The 20872-nt window shown below is 33.8% G+C and overlaps 1 protein-coding gene across 3 annotated transcripts; it reads right to left on the bottom strand.

Annotated features, from left to right (window-relative positions):
- Positions 1-2701: 2701 nt before the first annotated feature.
- Positions 2702-19793, bottom strand: LOC103485617 (sterol 3-beta-glucosyltransferase UGT80B1). Of its 3 annotated transcripts, XM_051081898.1 has the most exons (17): positions 19559-19792; positions 19379-19440; positions 17773-17989; positions 17541-17689; positions 16975-17220; positions 11608-11719; positions 10074-10244; positions 9403-9466; positions 8414-8471; positions 8098-8275; positions 6681-6811; positions 5977-6079; positions 4679-4755; positions 4394-4441; positions 3924-4073; positions 3558-3788; positions 3071-3268 (listed from the first exon to the last, which is right to left on the bottom strand). In XM_051081898.1, exons 4-16 carry the CDS (start codon positions 17604-17606, stop codon positions 3582-3584), a joined length of 1611 nt encoding a protein of 536 aa, XP_050937855.1. In that variant the 5' UTR covers positions 17607-17689; positions 17773-17989; positions 19379-19440; positions 19559-19792; the 3' UTR covers positions 3071-3268; positions 3558-3581. The 3 variants fall into 3 exon arrangements, with proteins under 3 accessions (XP_008441512.1, XP_050937855.1, XP_050937856.1); XM_008443290.3 differs by having other exon boundaries at positions 2702-3788; positions 19559-19791; XM_051081899.1 differs by lacking the exon at positions 3071-3268 and having other exon boundaries at positions 3663-3801; positions 19559-19793.
- Positions 19794-20872: the final 1079 nt, after the last annotated feature.

Genomic DNA, 20872 nt, shown 5'->3' with positions numbered 1-20872 from the left:
AAGAAGATTAAATATTATAAAATAGAGGTAATTATTAATAACACTATATTGGTAATTAATTTTGTTATTACTATGTAGCAAACAAATTAAAGGTGAGGTCTCTCTTTCAAATCGCCATGACCCCATTAGATCCTTCTTAAGAGTAGAATTTTAGTACCAAAAAAATTAATACCGTATCTAATAGGTGTTTGCACTCTAGAAATGTAAAATAGATTCCTCAGCTAGCTATTCTAAACATATTTTTAAAGAAATTAAAAATACGAATTAGAACTCTAAACGTTTAATTATGTGTTTATTACATATGTGAATTTTTAAAAATATATACCAAATAGATTTAAATTTTCAAAGATTAAATAAACACAGCCAAAGAAAGTTCAAAACATGTTGTCATAGTTCTAAAAGATTTATTACAATTACATATTAATTACTTATGGTTCAAACTTGTATCTGTGTGTTTGAATTGAAATGATATTCTTAAGTGTAACTATATCTCATTGATCAATTTTCAAGTAGTTAAAATAAACTTAGTTTAGACAATAATTAGCATGCACAATACGTACCTTTATTCTTAATATTGACCGTTTTAAAAAAAGAAATCAATACATAATTTTATAGATACAATAGAAAACTTTATATATATAATATATATCAAAATGAATATATATAGTTCAATTTACACAAAACTTGTACTATCTATTTCAAAGTATTAGATATTCGATTCGCACACCCCACAATATTGTTAAAAAGAATTCTAAGGTACAAATAAAAATATATAATAAGATACATACATATATATATATATGAATACAAATACAAAAATGATGTTTGAAAGCATGCATATGAATACAAGAGTAGTAGTAGTAGTAGTGTGACAGACTTATGAGAGGTGAGCACCATATATGATATACATATACATATACATATACATATCCACCATAATTCAAATCGTCATTCAATTATTTTTCTGCCATTAACAAACCTCAAAAAGCTTCTTCTTCTACTTCTTCTTCTTTTTTGCTCTTTAACTTTCATCGTGAATTCTCCCTCTTCTCTTTCAATATTGTAGTTTCTTCCACCATATGAATAATGAACCACAAAAAATAGTTAAAAGCTAAATGAATTTATACACCAAATATTGAGTTTGTTGCATCATTTGGCCATCTTTATTTATACAAATAATTTAATAAAAGCTTGGATTAATTAATTAATTATTTTGAACCCAGAAAAAAGAAAGAAAAAAAAAGTTTCCATTCATATCATTACCATCACATTCAGTTGTTGACAATATATATACATTAGTGAAAGTGGTTGATTCTGATTTTATTAATGCGATGATGATATTTAGCTTAACTTTTAATATTAATTATTTTGTGTCAATTTCAAATTTAGTCCAATTCAGATTTTTAAAATTTTGCAAAATTGGCTGAAAGCCTACAAACCAAATAGAAACAAATCTTAGACATTAATTTTGTAATAACAATTTCTATGCTTTTCTTTTTATTATTAAAACTATTGATTCCTCTTTTTAATATGTGCCTATTTTGAAAAAATACTCGGTGAATTCTAGACTATAATCAATTTTTTTGCAATTCATTCCTAATTTATCATGCCGCAGATTTATCTCTAAATATTTTACGATAAAAGTGATATATGTATGACGATAAATGCATTCTAAAGTGCACCCAAGTAGTGTTTTATCTAATTTTTTTATTGGTATCAGATATTAAAAAAAAATTAAAAAAAAACCCACTGATTAGCTAAACAAATAATAATAAGCATCATTATAAAATCATTTTGGCCAAGGAGCCAACCAATCTCACAAAAATTAAAGTTTAGATTCTCTAATATCAAATTCCCATAATCAGATTAATTTAAAATAGATAGTGGTCTGTTAGGGTTTAGAGAGAATAATCTTCATTATTGGTATGATTAGTGTTTAATTACATTAAAGAAAATAAGTAATTAAATATTTTTCCGATAATGCAATTCTAAATTGTAAGGACTTTAATGGAGATTTCAAATATCCAAAGTTGCTTTAGCATAGATTTTGGTTTTTAATTTATTAAAGGTGATGCCATATGAGCTCCATTAGCCTTAAATTAAACAACCCAATTATCTCAATCATATAATAATCTAATTAATCAACATATTGGTAACCGTGAAGCAATAATCGTGATTAAATTAAATCCCAAAGGGCAGTTATGTATCTTCTTTGCAATGCAATTAATTCATAATTATTTAATATAATTAAAGTAAATTTAGTTCAACATGCTCACATAACTTTTTTTTAAAGACCGAAACTTACAAATCCTTCCTCTAAATTTGATTCTGCATATATGATTATATCACATGTTCTTCAAAATGTTCTAATTCTTTGCCAATGGTAAAATACTATCAAAATAGACTTAACGATAATTAATATGATCTTTCACCTAATATCAATAATAATGAATTTTTTCTATTCATTTCTAATGCCATATGCAATTTTTATTCAAAGGTACAATTCAATGCAAAATGTACCAATAGACAAGCGAAAAAAATTGTCCTAATTTAAAATTTTAAAAAATCTTTGGGTTGAGAAATTGAAACTTGAAAGGTTGGGAAGCTCAAAGGGAAGGAAAAAAAAAACAGCAAAGAAAATGATTGTGACTGGTGGAGTTGATTAGAAGTTAATTAATTAAGGGCACCAATTAATGGTGAGTTACATAAACTCATCAACTTCACTTCATAATTAAATAAAATCTGTTCATTTTTCCATTTATATGTTACACAAAATAAACAAAATCCCCATCCCCCTATATAAAAGCTTCATACAATCCATGGCAACACACAGAAATTTAGTCTTCTTGTCATCCATTACTTAGCTTCTTCAAAAGAAAAGACAAAATGGCTTACCTTTCAAAGCTCTTAATTCTCACATGCCTTCTAATTTTTGCCTTATCATACATGGTTGAGTCTAGGCCAAACCCTAAAGTAAGCCTAGCGACACGGTTGAATTTAGAAAGCAATGCATCAGATTGTTGGGGTTCATTGTTTCAACTCGAAGCATGTAGCAGTGAAATTATCACATTCTTTCTCAACGGAAAGATTAACTTAAGTCCTAAATGTTGTCAATCGGTCAAAATCATCCAGCATAAGTGTTGGCCGACATTACTCGGCTCGTTGGGATATACAGCAGACGAAGCCAACGTTCTAGCAGTCTATTGTGATACTACTGGTAACAATCATCCAACACCACCATCAACTTCACTTCCACCATCCATTCAGCCTGAAGTTCATGCTCCTTGAGAAGTAAAGAGATCTTGGCAATAGAACTATAAGCCTTCTAGCTAATCAGTTTATGTTCATCTATATTTTGAGAATTCAAGTGCTTGTCAAAGAATACTATTTCACTAAATACTAAACTTTCTACCTTTTGCTTATTCTGAACTACCACTGAGAAGACAATACTACAAGAATATAATGTTTTATTTTTCATCAAACAGGTTTTATTAATTAGATATTTGAATGAATGAAATACAAAAAAGGCTAAGAATGAAAAGAATACATTGTTGTACCTAAACCTCAAATGGCAGTGGAGATCAAAGCCTAAGACCACAAGGAACGCAGCACCACTTTTCCACTTTTAGAAGAAACCATTGCAGAGGGTTTGCAAAGTCTTCATCCTCTTCAGATGCAGGTGGAAGAGGCAGCTCTGAAGGTAAATGATGATGAAATGCATTAACAGCTGCCACAACACCATCCTCGCTATCAATAAGTTTTGCTATTTCAATTGCTCGATATTTAACCTGAGTCATTAGACTATCATTAAGATTCAATATGTTTCACAAAATTGAACATTCTATTCCAACACTAACAAAAAGAAAACAAGTCAACAACATTCAACTTTTAATTGTAATAATAATCATTATCGATGATCCCACCTCAGGCTGGAGCATAAAATTAATCGCATTCGACAGATGCGTGGGGTTTAGTTGAGATATAGGAATCGGTGCAGGTCCAAGGCCTTTCTGATGAGTTGTCTCACCCCAGAAAAATTGATCTCCAAAGAATGGTACTATGGTCGTTGGGCACTGAATTTCAAATTTCAAAACCAGAACAGAAGAAAATATAAATTATAAAACAATTTCCACATCTATCAACTGCCTTCTTAATACTAAACCTAGTTTTTTTTGGATAACCATCGATGTCAAGGTCAGTTTAAGCACACTTAGATTAATTTCACTAGACAGACAATCTGTCTGATCCTACAACATTTTTGTGTTAAGGAAATAATAATAAACCTAGTAAACCATATGCTTTGACATTAAGGAAAGTGGAAACAACCATATTCTTTGACAGTAAGGAAAGTGGAAACATCAGAAGTCAACTAAATCATCAAGACACTTCTTACCCCAGCTCTAAGTCCTGTGCTTGTAGTTCCAGCACCACCATGATGAACCTGCAGCCCAGATATAACATAAAACAGATGACTCAATGCATTAGTACAAAATTCCTTAAGATATCAGTATTTTAAAGCATTTAGCGATACCTATCCTCCAAAAATAATGTAAATTGAGGGTGGTTTGTGAACAGTGAAAATTCAGGGAAGTGAACAGAGCATGACAGAATGGTGAAAAGGTTAGGCCTTTGGAGTCTGCTTCATGGATAGCGTTTTAGAAAGTAAGGCAGTACTCACCACAGCTGAACAATGACGAAATAACCAATCATGAGGGCAGTCTTGTATAAGGAGTACATCTTCAGGAAGTTCTGTACCTGTACAACACAGTGCTATTCAGGAACTTCTCTCTCTAAACTGCATAGCTACAACCCCCAAACTCAACAAAGTTAATAGGATCAGAATAATATCAGCAGTCAAATCTGGAAGGGCATCATCACTCATCAACGATAATTATCACATTGTAACTTTGTAGGGGCATCACAGCATGTTGATATTCTCGCTATTAATAAGTACAGGAAATAAATTTAGTATAACATAAACAAGACGAACAAAATCAACATTTTTCTAGTTGAGCATACCAACATCAACGACCTTGAATATTTCAGATTTCTCATCATGAAATTGTCTAAATATTATGCCACCACTTCTCAAATAACTTGACATGATTCTACAGTATGTTGGCGAGCTGTGTAATTATTCTTCCTTGTTTATTTACTTGTTTAATTTCTAACATTTATGTTACAATTCAAGTCTAAATGATGATCCTGTTCCTCCGTACTTCCAGTCCCGATTCACCAAGATGCCAGCTTTTCCAATCAGCAAAATATCTCTTAATCCAAGTTTCTCATTCATACTAAATGAAAAAAGAAACAAAAGAGTATTACATAATTTACAACTTTTTTCACTTGTGTGAAGAAGAAAAGGTCACCCAACATGTAACATAGTAGCAGAATTTTATTCGAACAGTATGCTTGAGTAGTACATTTGCCTGAGTTTTGTGTTTCAATCTATATTTGATATGCATTTTTATCCATTCCACTCCCCAAATTTTAATGAAGGTGAATGACATGCCTTGTAAAGACCAGATTGCCATGCTTCAAGCATATTCGCCTAGAATAGCCATTTTCAATTTCTTCAAGAGAGTGGAACCAGGGAGTGAGCTATCTTGTCTCCATGAGTGGTACTCATGACCTACTGCATGCTCCCCCTTCTTTTCCAGTTCCTCCTTCAAGAGCCAACAATGCTATAAATGCTATTGTCTATCACAATACTAAGAATAATGGGTCTCTCCTGTGTCCCAAGGATAATTGTTTGGGTTTGAAAGAAAGAGATGCAGCAAGTAAGGTAATGTATTCTCGCTTGAGCAGTAGTCTAAACCAACAACACCACTGACAACTATTATGAAATCAATAGCCTGTGGTGTCGAAGAAAAAGATAGCTAGAGTGTCTGTATTAACTAAAAGCAGTGAAAAGATAGTAGAATATAACCACTGATTGGAACATTTATAAAAAGCAAAAGGAAAGAGTATACGTACAATTGCCTAGGCCTCCCAAACCCCGGTCAATTATTCCTCTTTGCCCTGTATCCTTTAAGGCCTCCAATATGATATGAGTTGTCCTCTGAGGCTCGGCAAGAGGCTGATCAAGCAAAAACAAAAGTCCAATAGCTTTTATACCAAAGGTTCACACACTTAGAAATATTTAAAAGAAAAGTCAATGGGCCCATTGAATAGTAATTAAGAAAGTCATGTCACTATTAGACTCAAAAGTTTAAGCTAACACCTAGTGGATTAGGATAACTATAATTTATAGGGTAATTGCAATGGGAAGTCTTATTAGGGATAATAATTAGGTCTAACAACATTAAAAATGTAAATATAGTAAAATCTATCGGTGATAGACTCTACTGTTGACAAATAGATTCCTATTAGTGATATTCCATGGCTAATAGACTCCTATAGCAATATAGTCTATCACTGATAGACTCTAAGAGCTAAATCTAAATGTTGTTATATTTGCAAATTCTTTTGTTTTGTGTACTATCTGCTAATACTTTGGGTAGGATTGTTATATTTGCAACAACTCCTAATTTTTAAGGATCTCCTAAAATTTTTATCAGAGAATATTAAAAATTACAACCAAGGATCCTATTCAATGATTGAAGATAAAATGGAATCTATGACATTTGATATTCGACCAAAAATGTAACAAAATACATATTATGCTGAGGTCACCATACCATACTCCCGAATCCTACATATATGGGTTTTGTTCCTTTTTGAATCCACTTGAGGACCAACTCTTCAGGTTGATACTTGAATCCACGGTCCAGGAAACAATAGCCAACAACATCTACTAGAGGCCCCCAATCTGCAAATAAGTTACACCAATAAACCATATGTATGAATTACAAGAATTCACAAACTCCAAGCAAGGCGAATTAAGAATATAGGAAGAAAATCAGAGATGGCAGTGACGAAAGGTATCATAAACTATTAAAATAAAAGGTGAGCAAAAGAAGAAGTTCAATTTCCAAAACCAATAAAAAATTCATGAATAATGGTTACTAAACTATTGAGAGTAGAATACATAAAATAAAATACAAAAAAGAAAAACAAAGAAAAAGAAAAAACCTAGTTTAGAAGTTAAAGCAAATATTAATTTTGAACACCTCGACCAGATAATCCTTCCTAGCCAAGCTCTAATTGTCTCTTTCTTAATAATCTTACTGTTCCTCAATACTGCCTGTTGGGCTCTAATCAATATGAGTACAATCTGTTCTCTTCAGAATACAAATGTAAATATGATTAGTAGCATATCAGTGGAATATAGTTTCCAATTTCTATTAAGCTAGATCTCAATTCAAAATGGATCAGAGTGCCCAGTAACAAAGATCTCGATATCAGTCCCCATCTAATGATATGGGGATAGAGCAAGCAAAGGATGAAAATTTTACTGGCTGGTCATCTCTTTGATCATCTAATTGCCATAAATAATACCAAATCATAATAGTAAAACCCACAGCATTGTGCAATGAATGAGAGAAATCAACCCCGGTAGAAGCACCTACGACAGAGTCCAAGGTTTTCATCCATAGCTCACTCCAGAGAGTTAATTGTTCAAAAAACATCAGCCAGCAATTAGAGAAGAACGTATGACCACTTTGCCAAAATCACAATTGACCTCTCTTCTAATAGCTTTTCCCGTGAGACATGATCATCCATCCAATTTAGGGTGCGCACTAAAATGACCAAACCAAACAGAAATTTCAGTTTTTTTTTACTGAAGCTTCAGTTTGGTTGATTTTTGTTTTGGATTTAAATCCCGAAGCCAAAATTGAACTAAACCGTTTATATATAATATATATATATATAACCCCAAACCAAAACGAACCATATACATATAAAACCAAAAACTGAATCAAATATTCGTGTCTCGGTTTGGACCAAGCAAATGGTTCAGTTGGGTATAATTCCAAATCGAATCGAACTGTGAACACCCCTGCATCTAATTACTAACTAAACAACCATTAATGCATATTCAATTGGCGATACCACCATATCAGTGTTAGCTAATCCAGTAAATCATATAAAAGCAAAGATCAATAAGAAAATAATTCTCCAAAATATTTAACTAAATCAGATATTGCGTCGTACCCTTTGGCTTTGGCACAACAGAGGGACTCCACATATAGGCAGTAGGCAAATGAGAAATTGATCCACGATATGTACTAAAATATGCAATTGGTGGAAGATTCAACTTCTTCCTCCTGAACTCGTTAATGGATCCCCTTATTCCCCACCATATCAATAGTTCCACAATGATATAAGAAAGCTGAACAATGCAATAATGGTGACGGAACATTGTTACTAGTGAAATCAGCTAAACAGCGGACACATGAAAAGAAAATTTTGCAAGTATGAGAAAGAAACTTTGAGAAAGAAACTTTGGACTCCAAACAAAAGTACATACCCAATAGCCTGTATTTTGGGGTACACGTGCCAGTGGATGAGGAAACTCGTTCGTTGGCCTGCCTATCAAAAAAATGTAAGGTGTGATCTAAAAATTTTTATCCATATTAAGTTAATTGAGAAAAGTAGAAGACGAAAACTTAAGCTTAAAAAGTTATAGGTCGTCTTCCTTCTTTAAACTTTTGGCCCATTCCCAGATTGAATTGATGCCCAATCTATGCAACTAAGACCGACGTATATTAACTACTTAGTCAATTACATTATGCAGGTTGTGGCAGGCTAGAAAATATTACTCACAATCAGCAGCCAAAACAAACGCCTTGTTTTTTTTATCATAATGAGGCATCTTAAAGAGAGATTTTAAAAATAAGAATTCACGTGTGTAAAACAGCAATTGTTCTTCATAAGAATGCAATCCAGAACGCTGAATAGAAGCCAAACTCAAAAGTCCTTTCCTCAAATGCTATTATGCTATACTTTGGAAGACATGTATGAGAGGAACAGATAAATCTTTTGGGAAAACTAAACAAGAATTTCATTGTTGAATGAAGACCACCAACGGAAGAATACAGAAACGATCTCCAATTGTAAATTAGAGAAGTTTTCAAATAAAATCTTTGGACCTCCCCTGAGATTTGAGATCTTTTAGACACTCAGACTCTAGTTGGTGCATTGCAAACAAATTTATTTATAACAATGTTCTAATTTGCAGTCTGGTCAAGTGCAGTGCCATTTTGAAGCTACATGGCTGCTTGGAAGAATTCTTATTTGCCTGTTTTTTATTGGGAGTTTTTGTAAATGTGTTGAGTTCTTATTTTAAGAAAAAAAAGTGAACATGGTTCAAACCAAACACCTTATGAAAGAAATCTTAAATGGAAGGTCAGTGGTCTCTTTTAAAAAAGAAATTAGAACTGATATCTTTTTCCCCAAATATATAATAGAATCTAGCAACATCAGCACAATATGACATGACAATTATAATCAACTTACGTCCAAGGCATCGTAAAGAAGATATGTAATGGTACATGAAGAGCTTCAGCAACATGTGTATGTCCTGCAACCCAAATCAAACAATCACAAAGTGAAATTTGGAAACTAACCCTTAAATAGAAATTTTATCCTTCCTATCAACTAATAATTTAGTAGACAATTGTATGAATAGAATATTCAATAATAAATTTTATTGTGGAAAATTGTCTGCTTATCTTATTGACTTTTTTTATTTCTATCTATCTTGTTTTATTGATTAATAAACGATTATTATATTAAACCACCAATTCGCCCAAAAGCTTAGGGTGATGGTTGAAGGTAAATTTAATTATATATCACTGACATTATAGTTAAGAGGTTAATCATTTAAAGCCACTAAAATCTTAATATTACTGAGAGATGCTTTGCTCATAATTTATAGTTACTTTATCTAAACTTTCATAGCGTGTCTCATATTAAATCTGCATGCCAGAGTTTTTTTTAAAAAATAAGTAAATAAAAGTGTAGTTGACTAACAACTAACAAAACGATACTAATGACCTGGACCTAATTTCCACCAAAAAATTTTAGACGTTAAGAAAATTTTGAAATGGTTGATAAGCAGCTGTTGGAAAACACACCTGAAGAATGACATTGAAGTGAGATGCTTAACTTTGCCTACAATAACTCACCATAAGCAGGAGCATTTGCAATAATTGCCTGAGCCCTAAAAGGCATTCCAGTTTCTAGATCTGGTTCAGTGCAAGCAGGAAGTGTGGACTCTATAATCACCTTAAGATGCTTCCTTTGGACAGATATTTCTCCCGGTCCAGATGGAATGAAACCTCTGTTTCTGGTCATATCTAAAATGAATTTTACAGAATCATTAATGCAAGACAAGCAACTGAGAAAGAATAAAAAGATAAATAATTAGAGCGTAAGCAGTAATTTTTTTGGATAAGAAGAGAGAAAGCTCAAATGAGTGTACCAAATCATATCGGGTATAATTAGAGAAATATAATAGTATAACCAGTTTTTTCCTTCAACAAGAACCCCCATAAGAATATCAAAGTTAATAGGAATGACTATACCAATTATGGCGATAGATCAGCTACCTAATAGATTAAGAGAGGCCTTGGGAACATCCTTGTCCTAAGAAAATTAGGAAAAGAATTGTCTGGACTGGGGAGATTGAATGCTTGAGACAAGATTCAACCAAGACAACCTAGTGTACAAGATAAATCAATTGCTCACTTATTCATTTAGAAGAAAGTTTCTGTTCACTTCCATTTGCAAGTGGGTTTCCTCTAATGTGGATAGCTAAATTTGGTGGCTCAATGCAATTAGAGTTACCGTTGGGAAGTTGACTAGAGAAAAATGGGCGGATATTTATTTCAAGGTTGGGTTCATCAATGGGGAAGTTTAGAACAATAATGTTATTTTCTCCTCTTGGAGACTCTTCATATGAGTTGGTCGTTTGGTTTTGCTACTATTTGCACCAGTTCTGCAGAGGGTTCCTGTCATTTGGCTTTTGTCTATGAAAATTTCATCATGTCAATGAAATTAAAGTCAGTTTCCTATAGAAGGCAAAGGCAACGATATGAAACTCAAATGTAAAAAGATCCAAGCATAATTAAGCAAGAATGGAAGATCATGGATTATTAAAACAATTAAAGATCTTCTGGCGAGCAGTAGCCACAATATCAGTCTTGACACATTGCTAGATCAGAAGATTTCTTAATGGGGAAGATACTTCTGGTCAATAAGAGTTGGTGAAATATTAAACGAATAGATTCTCGTGATCCATGATGTAGTTTAAGATGTTCGTGAATTTCATCATAACTATTCTGTCAGATAAAAAGAACGAAAATCCATCTTATTCTGCACTTCATTATATAAACTGAATAATGTCTAAATGATTGCCTTCTGACATAATTGGTCACCTCAAAAGTGTCGCTAACCAACAGGCTTTCAGAAGATGGAGACATAAATTTGTCGATAAAAGTACTTTATATTAAGGCCCTCAATTAATAAACATGACCAAAATTTTGTTTTACATTTACCAAAATTTTGCAAGCCGCTTATCTGATAATTCTATAATAATTATGCAACTATCCCTTGTTCTATGAGTCTTCAACTAAATAACAGGTAAAGAAGTGTGTAAATCGTTTAAATTGTGCCATAAAGTTAGTGTCCTCAAAGTCTTCAAGAGTCAGGGCTACTTACATTCAGCCAATTCACGAGAGTCGCCAGCCAGAGGATAAAAGTTAACACCAGCAGACCTTACAAAGTTTCTGAAATTAGTATGAGTGGCAAGCCTAACGTGATGGCCAAATTCCTGCAAGCAGGCTCAGAGAATTATACAGAGTTAACAGAAAAAAAAATTGGAAAGAAAAGGCAAGAAGAAGAAGAAATCTGATAGACCTCCAATAATATTTCAGTATAGCAGAAAAAATAAGAAGAAAGTTTAGTAGGAGTGGCAATATTGTAATAAAAGACAGTTTATAGTAAGTTTGTTTGGAGTCTGTTATGTTAGTGGGAAGTCAGTGTTAGTTAGTATAAATAGAGTGTTTGGGCGGGAAAAGCTCCTCATGTGAAATTTGGGAATTTAGTTGGCTTGTTCTTCTTGAGAGGGGAAGACAAGAGTACCCTAAGTATTGAATTGAGTTTCACTCAATTCAATCTACATTGTAATTGAATTCATCGAAAAAGAAAAGTTAACGATGGTGCAACAAGAATCGAAGAGAGGATGGAATCATTCGATCAAGAAATCGCCGGAATTAAAAAGGAGTTGAGTAAGATGCCAATAATTGAAGCAACGCTGATCGAACTTACAAAGAATATGAAACTAATGCGTCTACAGTCCGAGAAGCAACAGCAGGCCATATTGTCATATATGGAAGCAAACGCGAAGGAGCGATCGATGATTAGTGAACGGATGACAGAGTCGGCTCTATAGGAGTCATCGGCAGCGAAGTCGAAAGGGAATGAAGCGACTTCAAGTCAAGAAATCAGAGAAACCAATGCCGAAAGAAACGCCAATACGTACAAAATATCGGTGGATCAAAGTAAATTCAAGAAGGTGGAAATGCCGGTCTTCACCGGCGACGATCCCAATTCCTGGCTCTTCTGCGCTGAGAGGTATTTTCAAATACATAAGCTATCCGAATCTAAGAAAATGTTAGTTTCTACGATTAGTTTTTATGGTCCTGCATTAAATTGGTACCGTTCACAAGAGGAGAGGGAGAAGTTTGTGAGCTGGTCCAATTTGAAAGAAAGGCTACTAGTAAGATTTGGATCTACTAAAGGGATCCATTTGTGATCAATTCCTAAGAATTCGGCAGAAAACTATGGTAGAGGAATATAGAAATCTGTTTGATAAGTTGGTAGCTCCTCTGTCCAATTTACAAGAAAGAGTTGTAGAAGAAACGTTTATGAATGGATTATTTCCATGGCTACGAGCAGAAGTGGCATTTTGTAGACCGAAAAGTTTAGCGGAAATGATGTTGATAGCTCAATTGGTGGAAAACAGAGAGATTATTAGAGGCAAAGCAAATTTGAATGGATTCGCCAGCGGGAAATATCCTCTGCAAGCCGTAGCGAATGCGAAGCCCACAGCAAATCAATTCACCAGCAATAACAAAGGAAACACTTCGTTTCCAATAAGAATGATTAGACTGAGGAGTCCAAACACCGGAGAAGTGCACAAGGAAGGAAATACTAGAAGATTACCTGATGCAGAATTTCAATTAAGAAGAGAAAAGGGACTCTATTTCAAGTGTAATGAGAAATATTTGGCTAATAATAAGTGCAAAATGAAAGAGCATCGGGAACTTAGAATGTTTGTGGTCAATAGTAATAATGAAGAACTTGAAATTGTTGAAGAAGTCGAAGCCGAGAGTAAAGAACTGAGGATGGCAGAGGTGAAAGATAACATTGCAGCCTGTGTGGAGTTATCGATAAATTCTGTGGTTGGCCTGAATGATCCGGAAACAATGAAAGTCAGAGGATTGTTGCAGGACAGGGAGGTAGTAATTTTGATTGACTATGGGGCTACACATAATTTTGTGTCTGAAAAATTGGTAAAGTCTTTACGATTACCAATCAAGGAGACTGCTCATTATGGTGTAATACTCGGTTCGAGCACAGCTATTCAAGGAAAAGGAGTTTGTGAGTCTTTGGAGGTGAAAATGAATGAATGGAAGGTAAAGGAAGACTTTCTACCTCTAGAATTGGGAGGAGTAGACATTATCCTTGGAATGCAATGGCTTTATTTGCTAGGGGTGACGGTGGTAGACTGGAAGAATTTAACATTAACCTTCCATGATAATAATGATAAGCAAATCTGTATCAAAGGTGATCCGAGCCTCACTAAAGCAAGAGTGAGTTTGAAAAATTTGTTGAAGACTTGGGAGGATCAAGATCACGGTTATCTGATTGAATGTAGATCGCTTGGGCTGATTGAATTGAATGGTATAGTTTTTTAAGAGACAGCAGAAAATGATGAAACAGAAGGAATAATTGCTCCTGTGTTGAATCAGTACAGTGATGTCTTTAAGTGGCCGGAGGGACTTCCACCTAGAAGGAGCATCGAACATCATATACATTTAAAAAGGGATACTAACCCTGTAAATGTAAGGTCATACCACTATGCATACCATCAAAAGGAAGGAATGAAAAAGTTGGTTGGGGAGATCTTAGCTTCGGGAGTCATAAGGCCGAGTGTGAGTCCATTCTCAAGTCCGGTATTACTGGTTAAAAAGAAAGACGGTAGTTGGCGGTTTTGTATAGACTACCGATCCTCGAATGATGTCATAGTTCCGGATATGTTTCCAATTCCTGTAGTGGAAGAATTGTTTGACGAATTGAGTGGAGCATCACTATTTACTAAGATTGATCTGAAGGTTGGCTATCATCAGATTAGAATGGCAGATGACGATGTGGAAAAAACTGCTTTTCGGACACACAAAGACCATTATGAGTTTTTAGTAATGTCCTTTGGGCTAACTAATGCTCCCGCTACCTTCCAATCATTGATGAACACGATATTCAAGCCCTATTTGAGAAGGTTTGTCTTAGTCTTTTTCGATGATATATTGATCTATAGTAAGAGCATTGATGATCATTTAAAGCATATAGAGGTAGTACTCGTGGTGCTGAGAAAACATGAGCTGTTTGCTAATCGAAAAAAATGTAGTTTTGGCAAAGCAAGAGTAGAGTACTTGGGGCATATAATATCTGAAAATGGAATTGAAGTAGACCCATAAAAAATTAGATCCATAGCTGATTGGCTTAAACCGAAAAATGTGCGGGAAACAAGAGGATTTCTTGGATTAACTAGGTACTATCGTAGATTTATCCACCAGTATGGATCCTTTGCTGCTCCTCTTACTCAGTTACTCAAGAAAGGAGGGTTCAAATGGAATAAAGAAGCGAATGAGGCCTTTAACAGACTGAAGGAAGCAATGATGTCTTTACCTGTTTTAGCATTACCTAAGTTTGGCCAACCTTTTGAGATCAAAACAGATGCTTCTGGTTATGGAGTGGGAGCTGTATTAATCCAAGATAAACGCCCTATTGCTTTTTACAGCCACACATTAGCAATAAGAGACAGGGGCAGACCAGTATACGAAAGAGAATTAATGGTTGTGGTCTTGGCAGTGCAGAGATGGAGACCATACTTGTTGGGAACCAGATTTATTGTGAGGCCTGATCAGAAATCATTAAAGTTCCTGTTAGAGCAGCGTGTAATACAACCACAATATCAAAGATGGATCGCCAAACTCTTGGGGTATATGTTTGAGGTGGTGTATAAACCCGGAGTTGAGAATAAAGTAGCCAACGCTCTCTCAAGGATTCCTCCAACTGCACAATTATAATTATGTAGTATGACAGCTCCGATCTTTCTTGATTTGAAAACAGTTAAAGAAGAAGTGGAAAAAGATGAGAGACTACAAAAGATTTTAACTGAATTGAGAGGGGAACAAGAGCAAATGGATGGCAAGTTTAAAATCCACAATGGCATGTTGAGATACAAAGATAGGCTGGTTGTGTCCAAATCATCCAAGTTAATGCCAGCCATTCTGCAGGGCTATCATGATTCAGCCGTGGGGTCACTTAGGTTTTCTACGAACCTATAAGAGGATAGGTGGGGAATTATATTGGTAAGGGATGAAATCTGTCATTAAAAAATATTGTGTTGAATGCTTGGTATGTCAACGGAATAAGACCTTGTGCTTGTCTCCAGTAGGCTTATTATTGCCATTGGAGATCCGTACACAGGTTTGGAGTAACATATCCATGGATTTTGTGGATGGTCTTCCTAAGGCGGCTGGTTTTGAAGTTATATTTGTAGTAGTAGACCGTCTGAGTAAATATGGCCATTTTCTGCCATTGAAACATCCATATTCTGCAAAGTCAGTAGCTGAATTGTTTGTCAAGGAGGTAGTTCGACTTCATAGATTTCCCACATCCATTGCATCAGATAGAGATAAGGTGTTTCTTAGTAACTTTTGGAGGGAAATGTTTCGGTTAGCTGGAACAAGATCGAATAGAAGCTCTGATATCACCCTCAATCCGACGGTCAAACTGAAGTGGTGAATAGAGGGGTTGAGGTATATTTGCGATGCTTTTGCAGTGAAAAGCCAAGAGATTGGATTAAGTGGTTGTCATGGGCCGAATACTGGTATAATACCACTTTCCAGAGGGCTTTAGGCATGATGCCTTTTCAAGTAGGTTGCCGAATCATGAGACCACTTGGGAAATGTATGAGGAAGTGCAGCGTAAATATCCAAATCTTCACCTTGAGGACAAGGTAAATTTGGAAGGGAGGAGTAACAAGGTAAATTTGGAAGGGAGGAGTAACAAGGTAAATTTGGAAGGGAGGAGTAATGATAGACCTCTAATAATATTTCAGTACAGCGGAAGAAATAAGAAGAAAGTTTAGTAGGAGTGGCAATATTGTAATAAAAGACAGTTTATAGTAAGTTTGTTAGAAGTCTGTTATGTTAGTGGGAAGTCGGTGTGTGTTAGTATAAATAAAGTGTTTGGGCAGGAAAAGCTTCTCATATGAAATTTGGGAATTTAGTTGGCTTGTTACCCTAAGTATTACTCAATTCAATCTACATTGTAATTGAATTCATTTCATCAAAAAAATTCAGAAATTACTTTCGATTAGTTCGGGATCTACCAAAATCACTATAGAACATCAACCACATTGAGTTTTTATTAATAATTTTGATCTTTTAGTAATGGCAAGTGGATTAAAAACAAATCTATTTAATACCTGAAAAATTGAACATGGATGAGATAGACTCTAGAAGCAATGTTAGAGAAGTCAAATTCAGTACAACATATTTTTTCAATCAGGATGACTCACTATTGTAATAATTTCATAATGGGAAAATATTCTTTAACAAAATCCAGGGAAACAAATTATCTGCACACTCACTCGCTCCCATCTCCAAGATCAATGTACAACCACAGTTGGGTGATGGCCAAATCAAGAATTCAAAAAATAAATGCTGAAGTGAAACAGAGAGACAATAAAATAAAGTGTCAATAGTAAAAACTAATGAAATATTTCAAACATGCCTGAAGCCTCCTTGCAATGGCCAAGAAAGGCTGCACGTCTCCTCTTGTTCCAACCACAAGTATTGCAATCTTCAACCTTGGAATCAATTTTTTGGACTCAGAAACGACGTCATCAACTATGGGTGATGACCCTTCCAAGGTAGGATGAAGCTTTAACAGTTCTGAAACAGCAGGGGCATTCTTCTCTATATCAACTTTTACAGTCCCATCACGTTGTATCTTCACTAGATCTGCAACTAATTGTTTCTGCCAGCCAAAAATAATAAGCATTGAGTCAAAGCATATATAGAGTAAGGAACATGGAACAAAAAAGAAAGAATAATAAAAGAGCAAGACTATCAATATTTTGCCTCAGAAACACTAAATCAAGAAGTTAGATCCTAGGGTAAAGGAATCTTCCACCTAGATAATTAGAATGATTACAAAAGGAATCAAGAAGCATATGGAATGAGTTACAAAGAAACATCCGGGAACATTTTTCATTATGCATGTTGAACCAAACATATTAAGTAGTAGATGTATGGGCCAAATTGTTTTTTAGGATAACGAGATATTCCAATAAGTACCTGTTTGTCCCCTGACAATTCATCAAATTTTAGGTCAGGCCTCTGTGTATCTATCCACTCTGTCATGGATCTGAAAAAAGTGGAGTTTTCCTCCTCCAGTAGTAGATTTCTTCCACTGCTGATAGAATCACTAGCACACTCCTCCTAACCTACAATTTCCAGAACACAATTCCATGAACGGGATATCTTGCACCCTCAAATTATGATGAAATGGTTTTCCAAGCAATCTAACCTCCAATTTCCGAACACATGTTATTCACATCGTGGTTGATCATTACACAGTCATTTGAATATGATTGAAGAGCAATGAAGTAGTTAGTTCCTTGCATGTGGAGAAAATTCATTTCTTTTTTCTGGAGAATCAAGTAAATGACCTATCGTGCATCTCTTTATCACTGATGTGATAGTAAATTACTCTACTGCCCGTGTTCTCCATGTGCTGCAGTACTCTGCAAAACATGACCATTTTATGTTCCATCTCAACCTATTGCAATTAGTAGTCTAAACTGCAAGAGTTATAGAAATAACAATAATGCAACATTTTTCGAACTCATTTGCAAGTAAAGATCTCAGATGATCAAAGTACGATATCAAGATAACCATTTTTTCAAAAAAGAAATCAAGCTTTTATTGAGATAGAGGAAAGGAGATAACCCTAAAACATGTTGCCATAGGACAAAAAACAGAGCAAGTTCTTGGAGGTACAACAAACCTAAATTATTTAGTACCAATTCTTGGCACAACATTGAGATTTAAACCAGTTCAATTAAAATTTCAGCTACTGCTATCAGGTGCCCTAAGATGTAAATAACAGTAGCTACGAAAATATAAAAATGTCAATGATCTCATTTTTCTGAAGATGTTAACAGATACTCGAGAAAAGATCAACCGTAGAAAAATGTTATACAAAATGTTTGAAATATTGGATGCCAAAAAAAAAATTTTCAAGTAATCCCGAATAATCATTATTTTCATGAATAAATATGATGGTGATATATTTAAACTAACATGAATATTATAATTTAACAAAGCACAGTGAAAATAAATGAAACAAGTTATAGGTACATTAAAAAATAATAATAAATATAATAAATGAAAACAAAAATGGAAAAACTATTAATGACCTAGGATTTCTACTATACACTAAGACTTAAACGTATAAATAACAAACTAATTTCATCGAAGAGTGATCAAGTAATTCACGTAAATTATTTCTTATAGTTATACTTACAAGAGAAAACTTATCAAAATGTTATCAACTAAAAGCAAGCAACAATAAGATATAAACACAAAAGAAATTCCAAAACCAGTAGTTCCAATACCCAATGTGATTAGTTTCAATGCTCAAAATACATGTAACCATAAAGAACAGTAGACCTTGAGATTACTGTACACTAACCTCTTCAAGTAAAGGAACCAACATTCTTGAACTCAAAGATCACAAAAGTTAATAATAACTGAATCGGATATGTTTCATCTGCTACCATATAGACTCAAAGTAAAAATCTAACTAAAAATCCCTGTACACCATTGGCCACAAACACACCCTTCTTCACTTCTATGACACCCAATTGTGTCAATTCTCAAATTTCAAATTTCAATATCAGCATACGGTTTAAGAACGACCCAAATAGAAGAACCCCACAATCCAAAAAGTCTCAAGCGACATTCCTAAGTCCCAAATCATTAAATTGAGTAAAGTTTGAGCCATAAGAGAATAACATGGGTTATTCGCACATAAGCAAACAATCTTCGTCTAAAGCGTACACCAAAGCTCAAATACATTTAAAGAGTCCCTTCAACATTGACAACCAATAAGAAGGGAAAAGAAAACTAACCCAATACACTGCCAATCAAAACTCCCAAGAGCAGCGAATTAGAGAGATACCCAGAAAACAAACTGCGAGAAGCAGCACAAAAACAGGGATTAAGCACAGTAACCCAGTTGAACGTAAAAACTCAGCATTCAGAATCGGTAAAGGGATTAAACAGATAACAGAAACAGAAATTGAAGGCACCGATGGGGGGATAATCTGGCGTTCCGGGTGGGTCGTCTGTGGTACTGAAATTATGGCTCCAATAAACTTGAGAGACGCAACTAATTAAGCTTTGAAATGGATCACGTGAATCATAATATCGGTTTACTGTTGAACGTTGGCGCTGTACTTGGAAGGAGAAAAAATAAAACTCAAATGTCGGCGAAAGTGAATCGGAATGGAAAATTGAGATTCATTTTTTTATCGTTTGCTCTTGAACCTATGGACTCGTAATTTTTAAGTTAGACTTTTTCTTCATAGAAAGTTCCTTTTTTGTTTTTTGTTTCTTTTTGTTTTTTGTTTTTTCTTTTTCTTTTTCGCATTATCCATATTCTTTTTATTTTAAGATTTAACCTTTATAGATTTTTAACATAATATCTCTTTTTAACCCTAAACTTTTTATAGAACCCTACACCAAATTTTCTTTAAAATCTCGTACTTCTAAATTTGTAAGCAGTAAGTTTTTAGAATATCATAAATTATTCTAGGTCTATAATAAAATCACGTGAAATAATCTATTAATTATTATTTTTATTCAACTAAATCTACTCTTCTTCTTTTTTCTAATATTTAGATTTCAGAAACTACTTTCTTAGAATACAAATACAAGTATTTATTTTGTTCTTTTATATGTGCATGTTGCATATACATTGAAAGAATTGACACACTCATTTGATGTGTGTTGTGTAACTACTTCACTACGAACAGATACATTCAAGTGGTATCTATTGTATCATATTTTGAAAAGTCGCGTCTCACTTATATCAATTATTGGACTTATTTGACCTAAAATTTTATTTATTAAATATTTAAATTTATTTTGTAAATTAAAAATTGAAAAAATCACATCCAACTTCTTTCAAACGAACACCTACATTTGAGAAGTCACAACCCATCAATAAAAAGTATTGTGGAAATTTTTTATATAACTAAGGGCAGAAGGGTATATAAAGTTTAGGCTTTTAAATTTTTGACCTAAGGGTAATTTTCTATCCATTTTTGTATTTTTGAATATTGTGGAAATTTATTGATACACCTACAAAAATTTATTGTTTAGATCAATACAGTTATTAGTTTAGGCTTTTAATTAAGGGTAATTTTCAAAAATAGAAAAATTGACAGAATATTTTTTAAAAAATATTCAAGTACAACTAATTTTGCTTTTTAGTAATTTTTTTTATAAAGTATAAATAGTTTTTTTCTTCTATCTATTTTTTTAAAATAAAAACTCTTTTAATTAATATAACCCCTAAAGTTTAGAAGTAGATTGATATAAACAAAAAAAAAAAAAATCAA

This window comes from Cucumis melo, chromosome 3, assembly GCF_025177605.1.
Source record: "Cucumis melo cultivar AY chromosome 3, USDA_Cmelo_AY_1.0, whole genome shotgun sequence".
Classification (NCBI taxonomy): domain Eukaryota; kingdom Viridiplantae; phylum Streptophyta; class Magnoliopsida; order Cucurbitales; family Cucurbitaceae; genus Cucumis; species Cucumis melo.
This window is presented reverse-complemented; position numbering and strand designations above follow the sequence as displayed.

What these genes read in the sequence shown, in the direction of transcription:
- LOC103485617 (XM_051081898.1), bottom strand. Translation starts at nt 17,606, where the DNA reads ATGACAGAGTGGATAGATACACAGAGGCCTGACCTAAAATTTGATGAA. An exon ending in TGCAAATGCTCCTGCTTATG is followed by an intron (nt 9,467 to 10,073) that starts GTGAGTTATTGT and finishes TTTGGGTTGCAG; the next exon opens with GACATACACATGTTGCTGAA. An exon ending in ATGTAGGATTCGGGAGTATG is followed by an intron (nt 6,080 to 6,680) that starts GTATGGTGACCT and finishes TTGCTTGATCAG; the next exon opens with CCTCTTGCCGAGCCTCAGAG.